Source organism: Chiloscyllium plagiosum, unplaced genomic scaffold (genome assembly GCF_037043375.1).
Source record: "Chiloscyllium plagiosum isolate Xiang-an unplaced genomic scaffold, Cpla_swu_hap1 HiC_scaffold_28, whole genome shotgun sequence".
NCBI lineage: Eukaryota > Metazoa > Chordata > Chondrichthyes > Orectolobiformes > Hemiscylliidae > Chiloscyllium > Chiloscyllium plagiosum.
In genome coordinates this window covers 31,943,138-31,963,387 of record NW_028270166.1, presented here as the reverse complement: position 1 = coordinate 31,963,387, position 20,250 = coordinate 31,943,138, and the positions used below count along the sequence as shown (strand labels likewise).

The following is a 20,250-nucleotide window of genomic DNA, read 5'->3' as shown; positions in this document are numbered from 1 at the left end:
ATTCATAATCATTCAAAGTTGCAAGAAAAAACAATAATCAGTAGAACTGATCTGTGTTCCTCTAGTTTGCCATTTTTGTGCTTTTTCTATAGGACACGTTCAATTTAACAAGATTAATTTCAATTCGAATGGTGCTATCACTAATACAATCTGCTAGAATTACATACGTGAATTTAATAAATTCCAGTGAAATGGCATCAAGGAACAATTATTTTAGTCTCCTGAAAAATTATTGCAGTCATATGTTCCAATTCTAAAAAGTCAAATTTTAAAAAAATGGAAAAATGGATTTCAGTGGTTGAGAAAATTAGTGGCACCAGCTGAAATAGATTGTGTTATTGATAACCAGTTGTAACTTATCATACATATTGGAGATTGCACCTACATGACACAGGGCAATAAAAATGAACAAATCAAAACAATGAGGTTTAATTAATGTATATTTGCTATTTTTGTGATTATGTCATGATCATAGCCTGTCCAACAGTTAAACTGTAGGACTAAAGACATCATTTAGATGCTGACTATAGAGAGAGTTAAAGGAAGATTGATGTAGTTTGTAAATCTAATTTGCCTCAAATTTGAAATGTTATTCCCTTTGCAGGCTTCGTCTAATAAGCCAGAGGTGATAGTTTGTCCACACCAGAAAAAAAGTTGTCTAAGAGATGGGAGATTAGGAAGAAATAATCACAGAATTGTTATTTGTAGGAAGTCATTCTGTCAATCTTATATACAGCAGCTCTCTGAACAACTAAGGTGTTCCAGAAAGATTAGGTAAGGGAGGGGGAGCCCGGTTAAAAAGAACAAGCTAAGAATAGATATCCTAAATTAATCTAGTCCCATTGGCCAGCACTTGGCCCATAACCCTCCAATCCCTTTCCTATTCAGATACCCATCCAGATGCCTTTGAAATGTTGTAATTGTACCAGCTCCCACCATTTCCTCTGGTAGTGCATTCCATACACCCACCACCCTGTGCGTGAAAAAGTTGCCCCTTCGGAACCTTTCAAATCTTTCCCTTCTCCACCCTAAACCTATGACCTCTGGTTCTGGAGTTCAGAATGAGCTGAAAGTAACTAATCGGTGGCGAATTGAATGTATTCAGTGTAGAAGAAAATTTTAAAACTTCGATTTCACCTTTTGCATTGTATGAAAAAGGGACTGTATAGCAACGGGGATTAGTTCATAATTTTTATTTAAGGGGGGGGGGGAAGTACCAACAACCAGTACTTTAAAGCTGGCGATTTTTAATATTTAATTTTTCTCTTACAAAAAAATACTTGTTTGATCAGATAATGACCTCACCTCCCTCTCAAATTGCACCTGAATCCCGAGACAATTCCTTCAATCCGTTGCGGTTTGTCGAGGCGCGCCAAAATTTGAAAACCGCGCTTTCCGTTAGGGCGCGGGCAGCCGTAGGGTGGGCGCTGCACAGATGATTGACAATTAACCGTCTGCATAAGAGCCAATCAGTGCTGGAGGTGAGCCGCAATTCAGGTTCTGGGCCCCGTGTACAAGTACGCTGGGATTTGTAGTCCACCTGGCTTCAATCCTGGGTCACAGAATGTAAACCAAATTACCAGAGAGTGTTCATCGGTGTAGATAAAGCAGGACAACAGATATCGCTACCTGAGGCTGGTTGTTAATATCCTGAGAAACAGTCAAAAAGGTGGGCTTTTATTGGACTACAATTCCCGGTCTGCATCGTATCTACTTCCTTCCGTCGTCCACTCCCCTGGCGGAGCGCCGCATGATAAGGGCGCCATTTTCTAGTTCATTGAATAAAAGGGGTTTGGAAGCACAGGTTTTTGCGGATCGGTACGAGCCTAATTTTTTATTAATCAGGTAGTTAGCAAGGAATTTTAACCATGTCAACTACTCCGGCCCAGAAACACACCCGGGCCAGTGGGGCCCAAACGCCTCTGAGTCCGACTCGAATTACTCGAATCCAGGAAAAAGAAGAGTTGAAGAATCTCAATGACCGCCTTGCCGTTTATATCGACAAGGTGCGTTCCTTAGAGTGCGAAAATAGCGTTCTGCAATTTAAGATCTCCGAAAAAGAAGAGGTGACGACCCGTGAGCTGACCGGTATCAAAGCCATGTATGAGACGGAGCTGGCCGACACTCGGCGGTTGCTGGACGAAACAGCGAGGGAAAAGGCGAAGCTGCAGATCGAACTGGGCAAGAGTAAAACGGAGCTGGACGAACTCAGCAAAAAGTAAAGTAGTATATGTTATACCCACGTTTTAATATAAACTTGACTGAGTTGTTTATAAACTGTTTGTTTATATTGATTTGTGAAGCTGCATTTTCACACGTGCCCTTTTTTCATGTTGGTTGTTAAGTTTCAGTTGTCAATCTATTCAACACCTCTTTTAGGAGGGAGGTAATTGAGTCAATGTATCAGTAAAACCTTTGATTTTCGTGTGTGCATGTTTGATGTACTAAACCATCGTTACCCAGTTTCACCCGACTATTTACATTTTTTTGGCAGTCGTGTTACATTTTAAAATTGCTAATATCTTACCAGTTTGCAGTTGAAATCGCGCTTTCCGTTCTAAGCAGTCCTGTCCATGTAAAACGTTTTTCCCCCAGTTACGACTTTTACTGCGGTCTTCAAGTGTGCAAGTTAGCTTGTTTATACTTTGTAACAATCAAAAATAAATTATTTGGGTTGTATTTACTTTTAACTACATTGTAGGAATGTTTTTAATGCATAGCTTGTCAAGATCAAAGGAGGGCTATTGATCAATATTAGTCTTTTGTTAAATGTTACTCATGACTTTCTTTGTATTTGACACAAATAGAAATATGAATAAGCTATATAGCATTAATGACATCATGACTGATTCTCCGTTTCACATTCCCACCCTTTTTACTCCATTGGTGCCCAAGTATCTTATTGATATCTAGCTTTTAAATATATTCAATTGAGTTTCCACAGTCTTCTATGTTAAGTAATTTCTCATCTTCAGTAATTCATTTGTTATACTAAATGACAAGGATTGTTAATGAAGTGTAGGTTATTAGCAATGAATAGGCTGGAATATACTTAGTGTGTTGATTTATAAATTCAATACACTCCCTCTAAAGTATTTGATGAACACTGAAAGAAAAATTACAGGGATGTAAGTGAATGAGGCTAACTGGATTGATCAGTGAAAAACTGCTACAAGCCTATGAATATAACTTGTTTTAAGGATTTAAATTGTTTGACAGCAAATATGAAAGAGTCAAACTAAATTAATTGTCAGATTGCATGCTTGTCATTTCTTGAGCTGCTGGTGTTTCTTGTCAGCAGTATGTTCTATATTAACTTGAGCAATGAGTTTTAATGTTTTTGGTTTTATTTCTGTGGGATTGAAACGTCAAGGCTTGAAGTGTGCAGCATCACATGGTATCAAAGCAGTGATAATAGGGCAGTAGAACACTGTTTTCTTTTATTTTGAGATTGACTAAGCTATTAAATTTATGGTGCATCTTGATAAGGAAGATGTTGGAACTCTTTTTAGATAATTTTACTTTTCATGGAGTTTTCTGACTCCTCTTCAGCTGATTTTTAAAATGTCAAAATAAATCCATGTGAACTTATTGTTTAGCTCTTTACCATTTGTGAAGGAAAACATTAGAGCTACAATGCAGGAACCTTTTATTTTTCTCAGTGAACTGACTATTCTTTGGTTACTCTGAACAATAGGTGTTATCAAGCTATGAAGGCAACAGCTGATGCTGTAGAACTTGATAGGAAAGAAGGATAGATTTCAGTTTTTAAAAATATACTAGTCTACTTGTTGAATTTCCTCTTTTTTTGATTTGAACATAAAGTTGATCAATATGGAGGTTAATGGGAAATCAGTTTTCACTTAATGTGAAGGAAGTTTCTTTGAAAGTAGAGTTGCAGTTGGACAGCATAGAGGATGTTTGACATACTTGCCTTCGTTGATCAGTGCATTGAGTGTAGAAGTTTGAATGTCATGTGGTTGTACAGGAGATTTGTTAGGCCACTTTGGGAATACTCTATTCAATTCTGATCTCCCTGCTATAGGAAAGTGCTGTTAAACTTTAGAGTTCAGAAAACATTTACAAAGATGTTGCCAGGATTGGGGGTAGTTTGACTTTTATAGGGAGAGGCTGAATAGACTGGGGCTTTTCAGAAGTTTATAAAATCGTGAGGAGCATGGATAGAATGAATAGCCAAGGTCTTTTTCTCAAGGTAGGGGAGTCGAAAACTGGAAGGCATAGGTGAAAGTTAAGAGGGAAAAGATTTAAGTGGGACATGAGGGGTAACATTTATGCAGAGGGTGGTGCATGTATGGAATGAGCTGCCAGAAGAAGTGGTGGAGGTGAGTATAATTGCAAATTTTTTAAAAAAGGCATCTGGATGGGTACACCTCTGGTAAGGGTGTAGAGCAATATGGGTCAAATGCTGGCAAATAAGACTAAATCAGTTTAGGATATCTGGGCGGTGTGGATGAGTTGGATAAAGGCTTTGCTTCTGTGCTGTATAAAACTCTGACTCTATGAAGGTAGGTGAGTGGGTCTGAGTTGTATAAAATTTCTTGTACTATCTGAGTATAGTTATAGCTTTTAAAATGTTTTTAATAGTTTTGAGGTTTGTTTAAATACTTTGCACACTTGTATTAAAATGTTCTGAATTTAATGGCAAAGCTATTAGCATCTGGGACTTGTATCCAAAATGTTTGGTTTGAACTATCAGTCTGGTTCCCTACTCCAATGTTTTAAGTCTTTGCTCTTCCTTTGTTTTATCAGTAACATTTGTAAACTGGAAGTGATTTTTTTTTTCTCTCTCCTGGTGAAGCACATTGATTCCCCACGTATGTTATATCACTTCTTTCCTTGGTGAACAGAGTGCTTCTGAACGTAAATCACGTGACTCTTATAAAGGGTTTCCATTCTTTCCAGTACGTTTCCTTTGTTTTTAAAAGGACAGGTGTTCTGATTTCTGAATCTTCTAGCTCTTCTGGGGAAAATGATGGGCTGCAGCTAGGTGTAAATTTAAAAGAATTAACTTGCCTGCTCTATCCAGCAAGATTAGGAATCCTAGAAACAAACAAATACATAATCAAAATTTTTTTATTGAGAACATCTTATGATGTATTTGTCAATATTGTACATCAAGTTACAAAGAGCTGCAAATTAAAGTATGCTACACTTTTTTTTTATTTATTGATTTTTTTTTGATTTTTCTCTTCACTATGACTGCCTGGAAGGTTAAAAATACTATCCAGTGGACAGGAATGGAAAGCTTACTAGTTTTGTGGTGCTATCGTTGAATCCCATTAACCAGTACCTACTATTTTATACTTTCAAAGGCAGAAATGGCCACCCTAGTTGTAGTTTGGTTTTTCTTTTGCTTCAGCAGTCTAGCTGGCAAGTTTGCTGATTGTATGCCCTTGCATAACTCTGTCGTAGTAGTCTTCTCCGTGGACCACTTTTGACAGTTTCTTTTAAAAATCCTTAATTGTAATTTGAATGGCAATTGCAAGTGCTGGAATCTCTTGTCCTAATAAAGTTGCAAATATTTAAAATAGGACTGCTGTTGAAATGAAGGTGATGGTTTTATCGGTTTTAAATGTGAGAATTGATGGATGGATATTTCTCTCTGAACTGAAAATGTATTGTACTTTAAAGTGCTTTCATTCATTACAAATGGAGAATATTTTTGTACGTATATTAACATACTGAACCAACATGGCATCTTTTAATTTCCTGATATAAAGCCTGAGAGCCTTCCATCAGACTTTATGAAAATTGCATCACCATTTTGTGGTTCCATTGTAGATGTACATCTGTTTTTCTCTAGCCTGATCGTGATGGGATTTATCTTGAAAATATGAATCCTATTCTATTGGGATGAGACTGTTTCTTTTTATTTCAGCTTTAACCAAAATCTGTCTTCCATTAATTTTGGGGTAGGGGGAGAACACATCTGGATGGCTGCTATAAATTTCACTTGATTTGATTGGCTTTCGTTTTATCTGTCCCGGAGGACGTGTGCGGGTATTGGTTTTGTTATCAACGCCCCAATCCTTTGTGCTCCAGGCTAATGTTCAGGAGAAACGAATAGTCACGCCCAATAATTCCGCGCTGGTTAGAACAATACGTGTAGAGAGGAATCCATCACATTTTAGTGTTAGGGAATAACTGCATATATCTAAAACTGATGGAGTCGGCGACTTAAATTAATTCGCACGTTACCGATTTTTATTTTAAGTTCTTTCGCTTTATCATTGGATACCGCGGTGTGTACCGAGGTGGGGTGGTGTTCTTCAATTTTTTTCAGTTTGAAATGTTGGCGGCGGCGAGTGCATGACTCCATTTATATCGAGCTGGACAGAATAGCCATTGTGAGACGACGTGGCATTATCTTCTCAACACAATTAGAATTTTTATCTACTGTATTCTTTTTCTGACTAAGATGCCATTTAATCTGCTGCAAATTCGACTATTTTGTGTTCGTGGATTTAATGTCGGGTAGATCACGCCATAACAGGAAACGCAATGAAACTGAGATCGGTCCGTGGGTTCCAGCTTTCTTTCGGGGTGGGGGGAGGGGGTGGAGTATCCTTGTACTCTAAGTCACTAAACACGCGGGAAATTTAGCTAAGGCCATATTTTAAGATGAAAGTTCTTTTTTAACTGGCTTCAAAAGTCCAAAAATGTTGTTGCAGATACCTTTCATCACGCATGTGAGCAGCCATTCGAGTACTTATCCAATCAGGATCAGCATTGAGATTTCGCGTTAATTGCGCTCCTGACAAAGGTGGATCCCGTCTTTGAAAATACATTGGTACTGAATACTTTGAATCAGGATTGCGGCTGCAGTATGATTCAAATCCCATTGCAGTTTCTCGTGTCTAATTTTTTTTCGCAAGCGAAACGTTTAAAAAAAAATTGAGTAGGCTAGTTATTTGTATCAACTGCTTTTGGCATTTGGAAATGCGCAGATCATTCATTCCAGTTGTTTTAACATGGAAAATCGTGATTTTAAAAAAAAAAAAATTCTTTGGGATTCTAAGTGCACGACTGACCTATGGAATGACCAAGATAATTTAAACTCCATTTTAGAGTATTTGAAAACGAATGTTGAGTGAATTTGAGGCCTTTGGGGAAATACAAATTATCATTGATAATTCAAATCTGTTGCATATATGATGAAAGGTGTATAATTTTCTCTTTTAAAACTCCCAACATTATTAAAAATAACATTTTTGGATAGTGACCTAAAAGTGGATTTGTTCCAAGGCACATGATTGTAATCCAGTTCCAGACGACCCCTGTAGTGTTAATGGACATGATACTGTTGGGTTTATGACAAGCAGTGTGAACACTTTTTTTAAAGGCTATTAGATTTACAATTTCACAAGGGGCAGCATGGTGGCCTGGTGGTTAGCACTGCTGACTGTGTGCCAAGGATGTGGGTATGATTTCAGCAAGGATAATCCACATAAATTATAGACCGATAAACCTGATGTCAGTAGGGAAGCTGCTGGAGAAAATACTGAGGGATAGGATCTATTTATGTTTGGAACAAAATGGTGATAGCATTGATGGTAGCATCATGGTTTTGTGCAGAAAGGTCATGTCTTGCCAACTTAATAGAATTCTTTTTGAGGAAGTGGCAAAGTTGATTGAGGAAAGGGCTGTAAATGTCATATACATGGACTTTAATAGACACTTGATAAGGTTCCCCATGGTAGGCTGATGCAGAAAATGAAGTAGCTGGGGTCCAGGGAGTACTTGCTAGATGGATAAAGAACTAGTTGGGCAACAGGAGAGATGGTAGTAGTGGAAGAGAGGTTATCAAAATGGAGAACTGTGACTATTGGTGTTCCACAGGGATCTGTGCTGGGACTACTGCTTGTGATAGACATAAATAATCTGGATGAAAGGGTTGGGCAGTGAAATGGCAGGTGGAGTTCAATCCAGTCAAGTGCAAGTTGATGCATTTTGGACGATCCAATTCTAGAGCAAAATATAGAGTAAATGGAAATGTCCTAGGGAAAACTGATGTACCAAGAGATCTGGTGTTCCAGGTCCATTGTACCATGAAGGTGGCAATACAGATCAATAGTGGTCAAGAAGGCACACTGCATGCTTTCCTTCATTGGACGGGGTATTGAATACAAGACTTGGCAGGAGCTACAATTGTATAGGACTTTGGTTCAGCCATATTTACAATACTGTGTGCAGTTCTGGTCGTCACGTTACCAGAAGCTGGTGGACCGTTTGGAGAGGGTGCAGAAGAGGTTCACCAGGATGTTGTCTGGTATGGAGCACGCTTGCTACGAAGAGAGGTTGAGTATATTAGGATTTTTACATTAGAAAGACTTGAGGCCTACAAAATCATGAGGAATAGACACGGTGGGTAGTACGAAGCTTTTTTTCCCCCCCCCCCGAGTGGGGGACTCTATTACAAGGGGTCATGAGGTCAAGGTGAGATGGGAAAAGTTGTGGAACATGTGTGGGAAGTTCTTTACGCAGAGGGTGATTGCTACCTGGAACATGTTGCCAGCGGAGGTGGGCACAATAGCGTCACTTAAGATGTACCAGACAGATGTGCAGGGAACAGAGGGATACAGATTCTTGGAAAATAGGTGGCTAATTTAAATATAGCATCTAGATTGATGCAGGCTTGGAGGGCAGATATGCCTGTTCCTGTGCTGTAAGTTTTTGTTCTCTGGGGACTGTGTGGAGCTTGCATGTTCTCCCAAAGTTCAAAGATGTGCAGGTGAGATGACTTGTCCATAGTGTAATGGGATATGTAGGCTAGCTGGATTAGCCATTTTTAAAAAAAAAAAAATAGGGATTAGGCTGGATGCTCTTTGGAGGTCATTGCAAATGCAATGTGCTGAATGGTCTTTTACAGTGTAGGGATTCTCTGAACAGAATGTTTAAAGCTTTTAAAAACCAAAGAACTATGGATGCTGTAAATCTGAGGCAAAAATCGAAATTGCTGGAAAAGCTCAAGTTCTGAGGAATGGTCACTTGACCTGAAACGTTTAATTCTGATTTCTCTCCACAGGTGCTACCAACCCTGATGTTTTCCAGCAATTTCTATTTTTGTCTCTGTTTAAAGCTTGTAGTTTAGAAGATGGAATATTTCCTAGGAGGAGAACAAGGGCTTTTTTTAAATGGGAAGCAGCCTTTCCCTATATCAGTTCAGGGCAGTTGTCACTTTAGTTTTATCATCGTTTATAGTCTGTGAAGCTTCCAGAACTGAGAATGTTGAGGCCATCTGAATTGTGAAATGTTGTGCCATCAGACTCTGAAAGCAGTAATAAAATTGTCTCTGCAATTGAAGGAAAATAAACCAGACAGCATCTATTAATTCACTTTTTTCTAAAGCTGAGAAAGGAGTGGGTATGATAGTTCATTGGGATTCAATCTCTAAAGCATGGAATTGGGAAATAGGGTTGAGTTTTTTTTTCTAAGTGTGTATGTAGAGCTTTTCTTTTTATGTAATAAGCCTGTCTTCTGTCGCTTCATGAATGTTTGTGACTAACCACAATTAACCAATTGCAAAAACTTAAATTTAACCCATCAAAAGTAGAAAACATTTGAAGATTGGAGTAGCCTATTCGATCTTGAGTCTGCACTGCCATTCAACATGGCTGATCGTAAGGCTCCAGACCGTAACTTATCTTTCTCTCCCTTGCTTCCAAGTAACAAAATAACCCTTTAATCACAAGCTAGATCCGCCGCCCTCTTACACAATATTTTGGTCTCAACCACATTCACTATAGTAAATGCCACAGACTAGCCACGCTCTCTCTAGGTGAAGAAATGGTTCCTGATTTCCGTCCTAAGAAAGATTTGTCCCTTATCTAGAACTATGGCACCTGGTCTGGAGTCCTCATAATCAGGAATATCATTCTTGTATCTAACTAGTCTAGTCCTGCTTTAAATATTTTTAGGTTTCTATGTGCACTCCATACCTCAGCCTTCTAAATCCTGGTGAATGTAATCTTAGCATAATCTCTCTTCCCCCAAGTGGGGCCTCACTGATGCCTTTTACAGTTGCAATAAGAATATCTTGTTCCTCAACTAAAATCCATTTTTTATAAAGGTTATGGACCAAGCCAAACTCCCTCAAAATATATTAAGAAGGTAGCCATGACACACCTTTTCTTATTTTAGCCTTGCATTCAGAATGTGATTCAATTGGTCAAACTAACTTAAGCAAAACAGAAATAAAGGAATTGACTTAGCTGTAACTCTACTGGAAAACCTAACAATAATACATTCATTAACTTACTAATTAACCGATCCAATATAGTAATATCCCATAAACCACCTTGACAAAAGGCAAATTCAGAAAAGTATCTGGCATGCAATGCCAGCAACCCAAGAGGAAAGACAGACAAGTGAAGAGTGTAGCTGGAAGAGATGTGCTGCAGCAACAACAATTTTTTAAAAATAAAATGAAAATCTTGGTTCGGAGAGCTTCACCACATCAATTCAGACTGTTTGTTTCTATTGTTCTAACTTTTTTTTAAGAACAAGAACCCAAGGCCCATCTAGCTGTTTGCTTTATTGACATTTCAAGTAGACAGGTCAACACCTGTCTTAAAGCCTTTCCCTTTATTTTAAGAAAAAGAAAGGGGCAAAATAGACCTCTTAAACATTCGAGAGTTTTCCGTCTTGCAGGCAGGATGTGACAATCAAATCATACTCTAAGCACTGTTTAAGGAATAACCTAAGAACACATTTGTTTCTGGAAATAATCTAATCACTTTACATTTTGTTTTTGGGTGGCATGTGACTATAGGGGAGTAGCAGGGCAGGGTTGTATCTAGCATGCATGACTGACTGATGTATGAAAGGAGGACGGCTCCCTTGTTCAGGGAGTCTTTCTTGACATGCTTCACAAGCATCAGAGTTTTGCATGATCCTCAAAGCTTATACTTGCTGAAATAAGTTGTGGCTCTTCACAGAAGTTGGTGTATTGCAGTTAGATCAAGTGTGTAAGAATCTCAAGGGGACCTAACAACACCACCCCAATCGCATGTACATCAAGCCAGGTTTCTTTCTGTGGTCTGACTTGCCTGTTATTGCTACCAGATGGGATCGTAACTTTACTCTCCATTTAAAAAAAGTGGCACTTCCTCTTTTTTTTTCAAAAAAACAAAAACCGGCAAAGACAGCGACCACATGACCAGAGAAAGAAGCCTATACTGCTGTCTGATACAGCAGTGAATCTGCACAGTTACTGCCTGGTTGATGCCTTAACGCAAAGAGATGCATAAATCCTCAGGACTGCTCAGGTGGACACTCTTCTAGAAAGCTAGGGAAGTGATTTGCTGGGTCCCTTGCTGAGATATTTATATCATCAATAAGATGCTGGAAGACTGGAGGTTGCCTAACGTGGTGCCACCATTTAACAAAGTTGTAAGGAAAAGTCAAGGTGCTTATAGACCGGTGAGCCTGACATTGGTAATGGGCAACCAATGTTGTTGGAGGGAATCTTGAGGACAGGTTTTACATGTATTTGGGAAGGCAGAGACCAATTAGGGATAGTCAACATGGTTTTGTGCATGGGAAATTGTGTCCTACTAACTTGATTTGAGTCTTTTGAAGAAGTGATGATGAGGATTGATGGACATGATCTATGTGGACTCCAGTTAAGCTTTTGACAACATTGGTCACTAGTAGACTGGTTAGCAAGGTTAGATCTAATTGAATACAGGGAGAGCTAGCCATTTGGATTCTGAACTGGGTGAACTTTAGAAGGCGGGGTGGTAGAGGGTTGCCTTTCAGACTGGAGGCCTGTGACCAGTGGTCTGCCACAAGGATCTGTGTTGAGTCCACTGCTTTTCATTTATATAAATGATAGGTGTAGTTAGTAAGTTTGTAGGTGACATCAAAATTGGAGATGTAGTGGACAGCAGATAATCCTATCTCAGGACAGTGCATTCTTGATCAGATGGGCCAAGGAGTTGCAGATGGAGTTTAATTTAAATAAATATGAGATGTTACATTTTGGATAGGCAAATCAGGGCAGGACTTGAAAGTTAAAAGGGTTCAGAATAGATTTACAAGGACGTTGCCAGGGTTAGAGGGTTTGAGCTACAAGGAGAGGCTGAATAGGCTGGAGATTTTTTTTTTCCTGAAGTGTTGGAGGCTGAGGGGTTTATAAAATCATGAGGGGCATGGATAGACTTCTTTTCCCTGGGGTAGGTTAAATGGACTGTCATTTCTATGGGGTGGGGGAGCCCAGAACGAGAGGGCATAAGTTTTTAGGATGGGGATGTAAGATTTAAAAAAGACCTAAGGGGCAACTTTTTCATGTAGAGGGTGAAGTATGGAATGTGCTGCCAGAAGAAGTGGTGGAGGCGGTACAGTTATAACATTTCAAAGGCACCTGGATGAGTATATGAATAGGAAAGGGTTTAGAGGGTTATGGGCCAAGTGCTGGCAAATGGGACAAAATTTGGTTAGGATGTCTAGTCAGCATGCACGAGTTGGTCCAACGGGTCTGTTCCTGTGCTGTACATCTGACTCTAACAGTATGAATGCAGGTTGTATCTTCCTGTTCTAACAAATTCAATTTGACATCTAATGTGGAGGTGAACACTGCAGTACCTCTTAATTGTACTGACAAGCAACAAGGTAATCTGTTCCATTTCATTTTGTTATATAGCACTCTTTTGTTGAACTCCACTGCTGACTCTGATTATGTCCAACAGCTATGATCTGGCCAAGGCTGGCACTTTATAAAAGTACAATCTAAATCTTGTTTTGGTCGTTTAGAAATTTACATTATATTTCTAATGATGTGGAAGTCTGAGTGCTGTGGGAAACTTGAGCTTTTGAAAGGTATGTATAAAGTCAGTACTGTAATCTGAAGTTTGACCCACTGTTGCTAGTTATCAAACATGATGTCATTTGATGTGTCATAATTACCTACTTTCAGCTGGGCTGAAAGGATTCTTCTGGTCACCTTTTGTATGGGGTCGCAAAATGGTTCAGTAGTTAGTGTTGTAGCCTCAGGTGACTATCTGTGTGGAGTTTCCATATTCTCCCAATGTCTGTGTGAGGTTCCTCAGTGCTGCAGTTTTCCTCAGTCTGTAGTTTGTGAATAGGGTAAATAGACAGTCATTTCCCTAGGTGGATTGGCCATATGAAATTGTCCAGGGGTGTTTAGGTCAGGTTGATTTTAGCAATCGGGAATGCAGAATTACAGGGATTGGGCACATGTTGCTTCCGGGTAGTATCTTCCTTGCAGGGTCAGTATAGACCCGTTGGGCTGAATAGCCTGCTTTCACCCTGTAGGGATTCTATATATGCAGTCTAATCGTAAATTAGGACACAATAAAAGAACCGTTTGTAAGTATAGAAAATGTTTCCATGTTGAATCTTTTTAAAATTTACACCCTAGTGTGGACAATGTTTGTCAATTGGAGGGATAGTGAGTGTAATGCTTGTAAATCTGGGAACCCTTGTCCATGCCTCAACCTTTTTTGAAAATTGTTAATTACAGATTGTTCCGCTATAACATGTTTTGTCAACACATTCGCTAATTTGACAAACAGGGACGTTGTTTCTAAAGTGCAGGCTTTTAAAATGTATGTTGGCTGTAACGTGATTACATTGCCAGCACTTTAATGCTGTTTCTAATGCACAATTTTTCTATAAAGCTAGTTTGCACAAGAATACAACCATCATATTATGGAAAAAGCTGACATGTACACTACCAGTTATCTGGCACCCTTGAGCCACCTCAACCATCTATAGGTATTCTACGGAACATGGATAGAATGTCAGTGGCAGTGCCTGTTTCTCTAGCCCATCTATAGTGAGAGAGTACCAAGCCTGGGATAAATAAAATGTGTGCAGTATCAGCTCCTTAACAATTGTTGCTGTGGTTTGTTTCTGCATCAACTATTGTGCAAGGACTTGCACTGTGCAGCTTTGTTTTATGGCCACCTTGACTTGCTACCAACTGTGTTTAATCCATGTTTTCCATGATGCTGACATTCTCTTTTTGATTTGGGCATAGCCCTTATCCTATGCTCTCTAGTTCTGGACTCCTGACCCCAGGGAAAAAGCTTTGCCTATTTATCCTATCCATGCCTCTCATAATTTTGTAAACCTCTATAAGGTCACCCCTCAGCCCCAGAGAAAACAGCCCCAGCCTGTTCAGCCCCTCCCTGTAGCTCAGATCCTCCAACCCTGGCAGTATCCTTGTAAATCTTGTCTGAACCCTTTCAAATTTCACAACATCTCGACTCCTCCCCTCCTTTAAACAACCCTGGTAACTATGGGCCAGTGAGCCTTACTTCGGTTGTGGGTAAAGTGTTGAAAAAGGGTATAAGAGATGGGATTTATTATCTGGAAAGGAATAATTTTGAATAGGGATCGTCAATGTGAAGGGTAGGCCTAATTAACCTTATCGAGTTCTTTATGAAGGTAAAGCGGTTGATGTCGTGTATGTGGACTTCAGTAAGGTATTTAATAAGGTTCCACACGGTCGGCTATTGCACAAAATACGGAGTTTCGGGATTGAATGTGATTTAGCGGTTTGGATCAGAAATTGGCAAACTGAAAGAAGACAGAGGATGGTGGTTGATGGGAAATGTCAATCTTGAGGTGTGCCGCAAGGAACTGTTTGGGGCCACTGCAGTTTGTCATTTTTATAAATAATCTGGATGTGAGCGTAGAAGGATGGGTTGGTAAATTTGTGGATGATGCTAAGGCAGCCACAATTGTGAATAGTGCTGAAGGATGTTGTGGGTTACATAGAGATGATGCAGAGCTGGGCTGAGAGGTGGTAAATGGAGTTTAATACAGAGAAGTGAAGTAGTTCACTTAGGAAGAAGTAACAGGAATGCAGAGTATTGGGCTAATGGTAAAATTCTTGGTAGTGTAGATGAACTGAATTCTGTGTCCAAGTGCGCAAATCCCTGAATGTTGCCACCCAGGTTAATAGGGTTGTTAAGAAGGCCTATGGTGTGTTGGCATTTATTGGTAAGGGGTTTGCGTTTCGGAGCCACGGGGTCATGTTTCAGCTGTATGCAACACTGGTAAGGCCGCACTTAGAGTATTATGTACAGTTCTGGTCACTGCATTATAGGAAGGATGTGGAAGTTTTGGAAAGGGTTCTAGGAGGTTGCCAAGTATGGAAGGAAGGTCTTACAAGGTAAGGCTGAGGGAACTGAGGCTGTTTCTGTTGGAGAGAAGAATGTTGAGCGGTGACTTAATCAAGACGTGCAAGATAATCAGAGGGTTAGATCGGGTGGACAGGGAACCTTTTTTCCCTCTGGTGAAGGCTAACGTGAGGGGGGGATAGATTTTGGACAGATACCAGGGGTAGTTTCTTTACTCAGTAGTAGGGGTGTGGAACGACCAGCCTGCAATAGTAGTATACTCACCAATGTTTAAGGGCATTTAAATGGGCATTGAACATATATATACAGATGATAATAGAATGGTGTAGGTTAGATGGGCAGCAGATTAATTTTACAGGTTGGTGCAACATTGAGGGCCAAAGGGCCTGTACTGTACTGTAACATTTTAATAAGTGTTTTTGCCTCTGGTATTGAACTACTAATTGAGGGAATTGATAAGTGAATATAAACTTTAGGGCGGAAGTGTTGTGCCCCCATCAAAGCAAAACACTCAGACAGTATAATTTTACATTTTTTAAAATCTTTATTCTGGACCCTGGAAGGAGAGAGAACGACCGCCCATGTGCACAGGGACATGAGTTTGCAGTCTTCTCTTCAACAGCAGTTTCTTAATGAATTAGATAGTCATTTTTACAGGGAGGAGCATCCAGATAAGGCAACATATTAATTGGGTGACCATTACAGGCAGCGAGTGTCAATAGTAAAGATTTAAGCCACCTGCTGTTACACCAATGAATGTTTTTAACCTTAATTGGTTTCACTAATCTTACTGAATGCATCCAATATTGTTAAATGGTTCTACATAATGAATGCTAACACCCTGGAGTTGTTCAGGGAGAGGTGGGCGCCGCAGGGAGTGGAGTGCATCATTTCTCCCTCCAATTCTATTTTGATTTAGTCCCTACCCTCCCTTCACTGTTTTGATCACACAGCACTGTCCCTTGATGTGAAGGGCAGTGTTTGTCACTGGCCACCCGGATGTTTTCCTATCTTCCTGGTGGTGGAATTTGAATAAAGATTTTTTAAAAAAAGAATGCTTTTCCACCTTGTTAACCCATTACCCTTACCTCCAGTACCCCATTGTTAACTGCAAGTTTTTTAATCTGATCTGAGTCATGCTCAGCTGAACCTCTTGTTTCTCAAAACTTAACTTTTTCCCTACTTGCTCATACCTGTACACCTTCTTAGAAGGATGCCTTTACTCATTTCTCAATAAAACATCTGTCCTATTGTGTAGAATAAAGCCAGTGGATCCGCTTGCATGTTTTCTGTGGAAAGTAGTGTCGATTTTTTTTTTTTCGTCCCCTCTCCATTTTTAAAAGCATTATATGCCTCTAGTGTGAACACCCCATCTATAACCACCCCCCCCCCCCCCCCCCCCCGAAAAAAACAATGCTGGTAATTCTGGAAGGGGAGACGCCATTCAGAATCCACCTATCGCATCACGTCACGTCAGAATCTTGTAACTTCAAATAAAATCAACTCTTATTTTTCTAAACGTATGATTAATGATGCAACCTGTTCGACCTTTAGTAAAGGAGCAAAATGAAAAATGCTTTGATCAAGTCCTATACATAACCAGAGCTGAAAAATGTGTTGCTGGAAAAGCGCAGCAGGTCAGGCAGCATCCAAGGAGCAGGAGAATCGATGTTTCGATTCAGTCGAATTCATGTTGCTCGTCATCTGCGTGTGTGGCTACGAAGGATAGCTGGTCATGTCGTTTCGTGGCTAGTTGGTAGCACGAAACGACACGACCAGCTATCCTTAGTAGCCAGACGCAGATGACGAGCAACATGAATTCGACTGGGACAACACTACTATTATAGGACAAGCCAAACAGAGAACAGCCAGGGAATTCCTAGAGGCATGGCATTCATCCACAGATTCAATCAATAAGCACATCGACCTGAACTCAATATATCGACCACTGCAACGGACAGCTGGAACTGACAACCGGAAGCGGCAGAGACAAACCACTATAAATGGTGGAGGAAAGATCACAGAAGCGCTTCACAGGAGGCTCCCAAGCACTGAGGATGTCACCTAGACAGGGGAAGAAACGTCTGCAACACAAATTCCCAGCTCGGCAAACAGAACCACAACAAGCATCCGAGCTACAAATCTTCTCACAAAATAAACATTATAATTTAATGAGTGGTATGAATTTCTTGCATTGTATCTACAACAATATAATTTTTTTTATGAAACATGGTAACTAGAAGTTTTTATTGAGCTAAAAGTCACTGTCATATTTAAAATGAATAGATAGTTTCTTAAACCAAAAGGCATTCTCGTTGAAGATAGCTATTACATGACCTGGCAAAATGTTGTGTTATTGTTTTAGAACATGTTTCAATTGATTTGTGTGCTTTAAAATCAAAATATTTATTGCCTTTGATTCGACTGCATCTTGGGGATTTATGCGAGGCATACAATTAAATTGCAAGGAGTAAAAGTCTGGTATCCTGAAAGTGGTGGAACTGTCAGCCATTTCAGCAGAATGGGAAGTCCAATTTAAGAATTCCTGTGATGAGCCAAAGTTCCATTCTGGACTCAAGATTAGCAAAATTTATGCAAGTTTGTTGTGATAGTGTTAACCATTCAATTGATTTGTTGCCAGTTGAGTCCAAACTGACTGAGGCTAATGTGAGGGAACAGTGCTGATTGGCTACAAAGTGAAGTTTTGATGCAGCAAACTCTGCAAAAGAATGACTATCTTGATGAAACCACCCAAACACTTGCAGCACAAGGCAAACTCTGGAACAGCTCAACAGACAGGCACTTTCTCCACCAAGGAAGAAGAGAAGTTCTGCTGATGTGGTTAAAATATAGTACAAGTGTACAATTCTTTATCTGAAATGCTCAAGGACCAGCTGGTTTTCAGAATTCAGAATTTTTTTGAATTTCTGAATAAGTGACAGTTTGGTGAAAGTTTTAAAAATCTTACCTAACAGCAGGCTCATTGGGTAAAAAGGGCCTTGAAACAGAATTGAGGCCTGCCAGTGCTGAGCCACATCACATCTGAATGGCATGGATCAAGTGGGTGTGGAGTTGGGTTAACTGTCTACACACCAAACAACCTTGTTAATGAGAGAAAAACTTCCTCATTTCAGAGCTTTTTGGATAAAGGGTTGTCTACCTACATGTTCCCATTTTTGGCCTAATCTTGGAGGAAGCAGAAATCATTCTCATTTAAAGGAATTCACCTGCAGCAGTGAATGGCTGGACAATACGCTAACTTCCGCATAGTAAGCAATAAGGGTGCAGCAGTTATTGCACCAGATTTGACTGCAAAATGGTCTTGCTCATGAAGTCCTTTTTAATGTGGATGAAATTGAATTATTCGTCTTTTTGAAAGATATTTGGTGAAAAGCAGGGTAATGAGCATGTTACTACCACCAGGTTGGTGCAAACCATAGTATTGTAAAGATCATGTTGCTTGCTGAGCTTTGGAACTTCTGTGGTACAGCATCACAGGAAAGGGTTAGGAAATGTTTGTTTTCGTACTTGCCTAATCCATGCCCCTCAAATTAGAACTGCTTTGCATTTCGTGACATTGGCCTTGAGCATCAGTTGACTTTTCTCTGCAGACACCAAGATCAAGTTCCAGCTAATGATTTTTGGGGGTTTTTAAAGACTAACTACTGATAACCCAAAAACATCTATCAAGGCAATTCCTAAAAGCAAGAATACAGCCCAGCTGTTATAGAAACCACCTTCATGTTGAAGGTGTATTTTAAATGATGATTAGAGCCACAGTCACAAATAACTGTGTGAAGCATTTGAGAACAACGGAGCGGATACAGCCAAGTAGTCAAGTGAGGTTCTTCTCACTTTGCTATTGTAGGCTAGCATGAGAATTCCAGTATGTAAACTTGCATGGAAGTAGATGACTCCATATTTTGCGATGGATCTTAAAGAAAGATTTACCAGGATGCTGCCTAGACTGGAGGGCTTGCCTTATGAAAGGTTGACTAAGCTTGGACTTTTCTCTCTGGAGAGAAAGAGGAAGAGAGGAAACCTGATCGAGGTATACAAGATAGTCAATAGCCAGAGACATTTCCTCAGGGCAGGTTTGACTGGTACAAGGAGTCATAGTTTGAAGATATTAGGAGGAAGGTATAAAGGAGACGTCCGAGGTAGGTTCTTTACAGAGTTGTAAATGCATGGAATGCGTTGCCAGCTGTGGTGGTGGAAGCCGAGTCATTGGGGACATTTAAGCGACTGCTGGACATGCGCATGGATAGCAGTGAGTTGAGGGGTGCGTAGGTTAAGTTAATATATTTCACATTGGGATTAAACCTCGGCACAACATCGTGGGCCAAAGGGCCTGTACTGTGCTGTATTTTTCTACGTTCTATAAGGTGGTTTGTAGATGCAGTATGTATGTCAACTGAGAGGCTGACAATCCTGAAGAGTCAGCTGTTTGAATGCTGGCCTGCGTTTGTTTCCCGCTCACCTAACTTGCAAAGATTATCGAGATGCTCCAGGACTTCACACTTAATTTCTTCAATACAACATTTAATTCCCTCTACAAACGTGCTATGTAGGGGTTTCCTGTGCAATTTTTCAACTCTGCTGAAGATGTTTGGTAGATTGATCCCTTTGCTTTGGCTTGTAATTCTGCTTTTCTTCAAAAAACTGTTCAGCAAAATAATGAAACATTTGACTAGTTTTGCTTTACAATGCTATTGACACCACCTCATTGTTTTTTGTTCTTGCAGTTACAAGAAGAAAGATAATGATCTGATAACAGCACAAGCTCGGCTGAAAGATTTTGAATTAACCTATCATAAAAATGAAGCTGCTCTTAACACTGCTCTCAGTGAAAACCAACGTATGGAAGCTGAGCTGGCTGACTTGCGCTCACAGCTTGCTAAGGTACTTCATTAGTGAAGAAATGTGGTGGGTGAGTTCCTCAGTGAGGGGGAAAAAGGCTGGCATGGGATGTTGGTTATCTTTCTTTTGAAAATGCTGAGTCATAGAATAAGAGTCTGTGTATCTGTATTTCCTTCAATTGTAAAGGATGTTTTAAATATTGAACTTCAACATGCTTTATAAGTGTGCTGTGTCAAGGCAAGATTGGCTGCTTGCTATT

General features: G+C 39.9%; 1 protein-coding gene across 2 annotated transcripts in view; it reads left to right on the top strand.

The window, feature by feature from the left end:
- Positions 1-1,773: 1,773 nt before the first annotated feature.
- lmnb2 (lamin B2) overlaps positions 1,774-20,250 on the top strand; it is a 35,598-nt gene continuing 17,121 nt past the window's right edge. The window contains exons 1-2 of one of the 2 annotated variants that reach the window (XM_043721034.2): positions 1,774-2,218; positions 19,877-20,033. In XM_043721034.2, the coding sequence (XP_043576969.1) occupies positions 1,869-2,218; positions 19,877-20,033 (507 nt within the window). In that variant the 5' untranslated portion in view covers positions 1,774-1,868. Of the gene's footprint in view, positions 2,219-6,168; positions 6,276-19,876; positions 20,034-20,250 lie in introns of those variants that run through there. The other variant, XM_087976095.1, reaches the window with a different exon arrangement.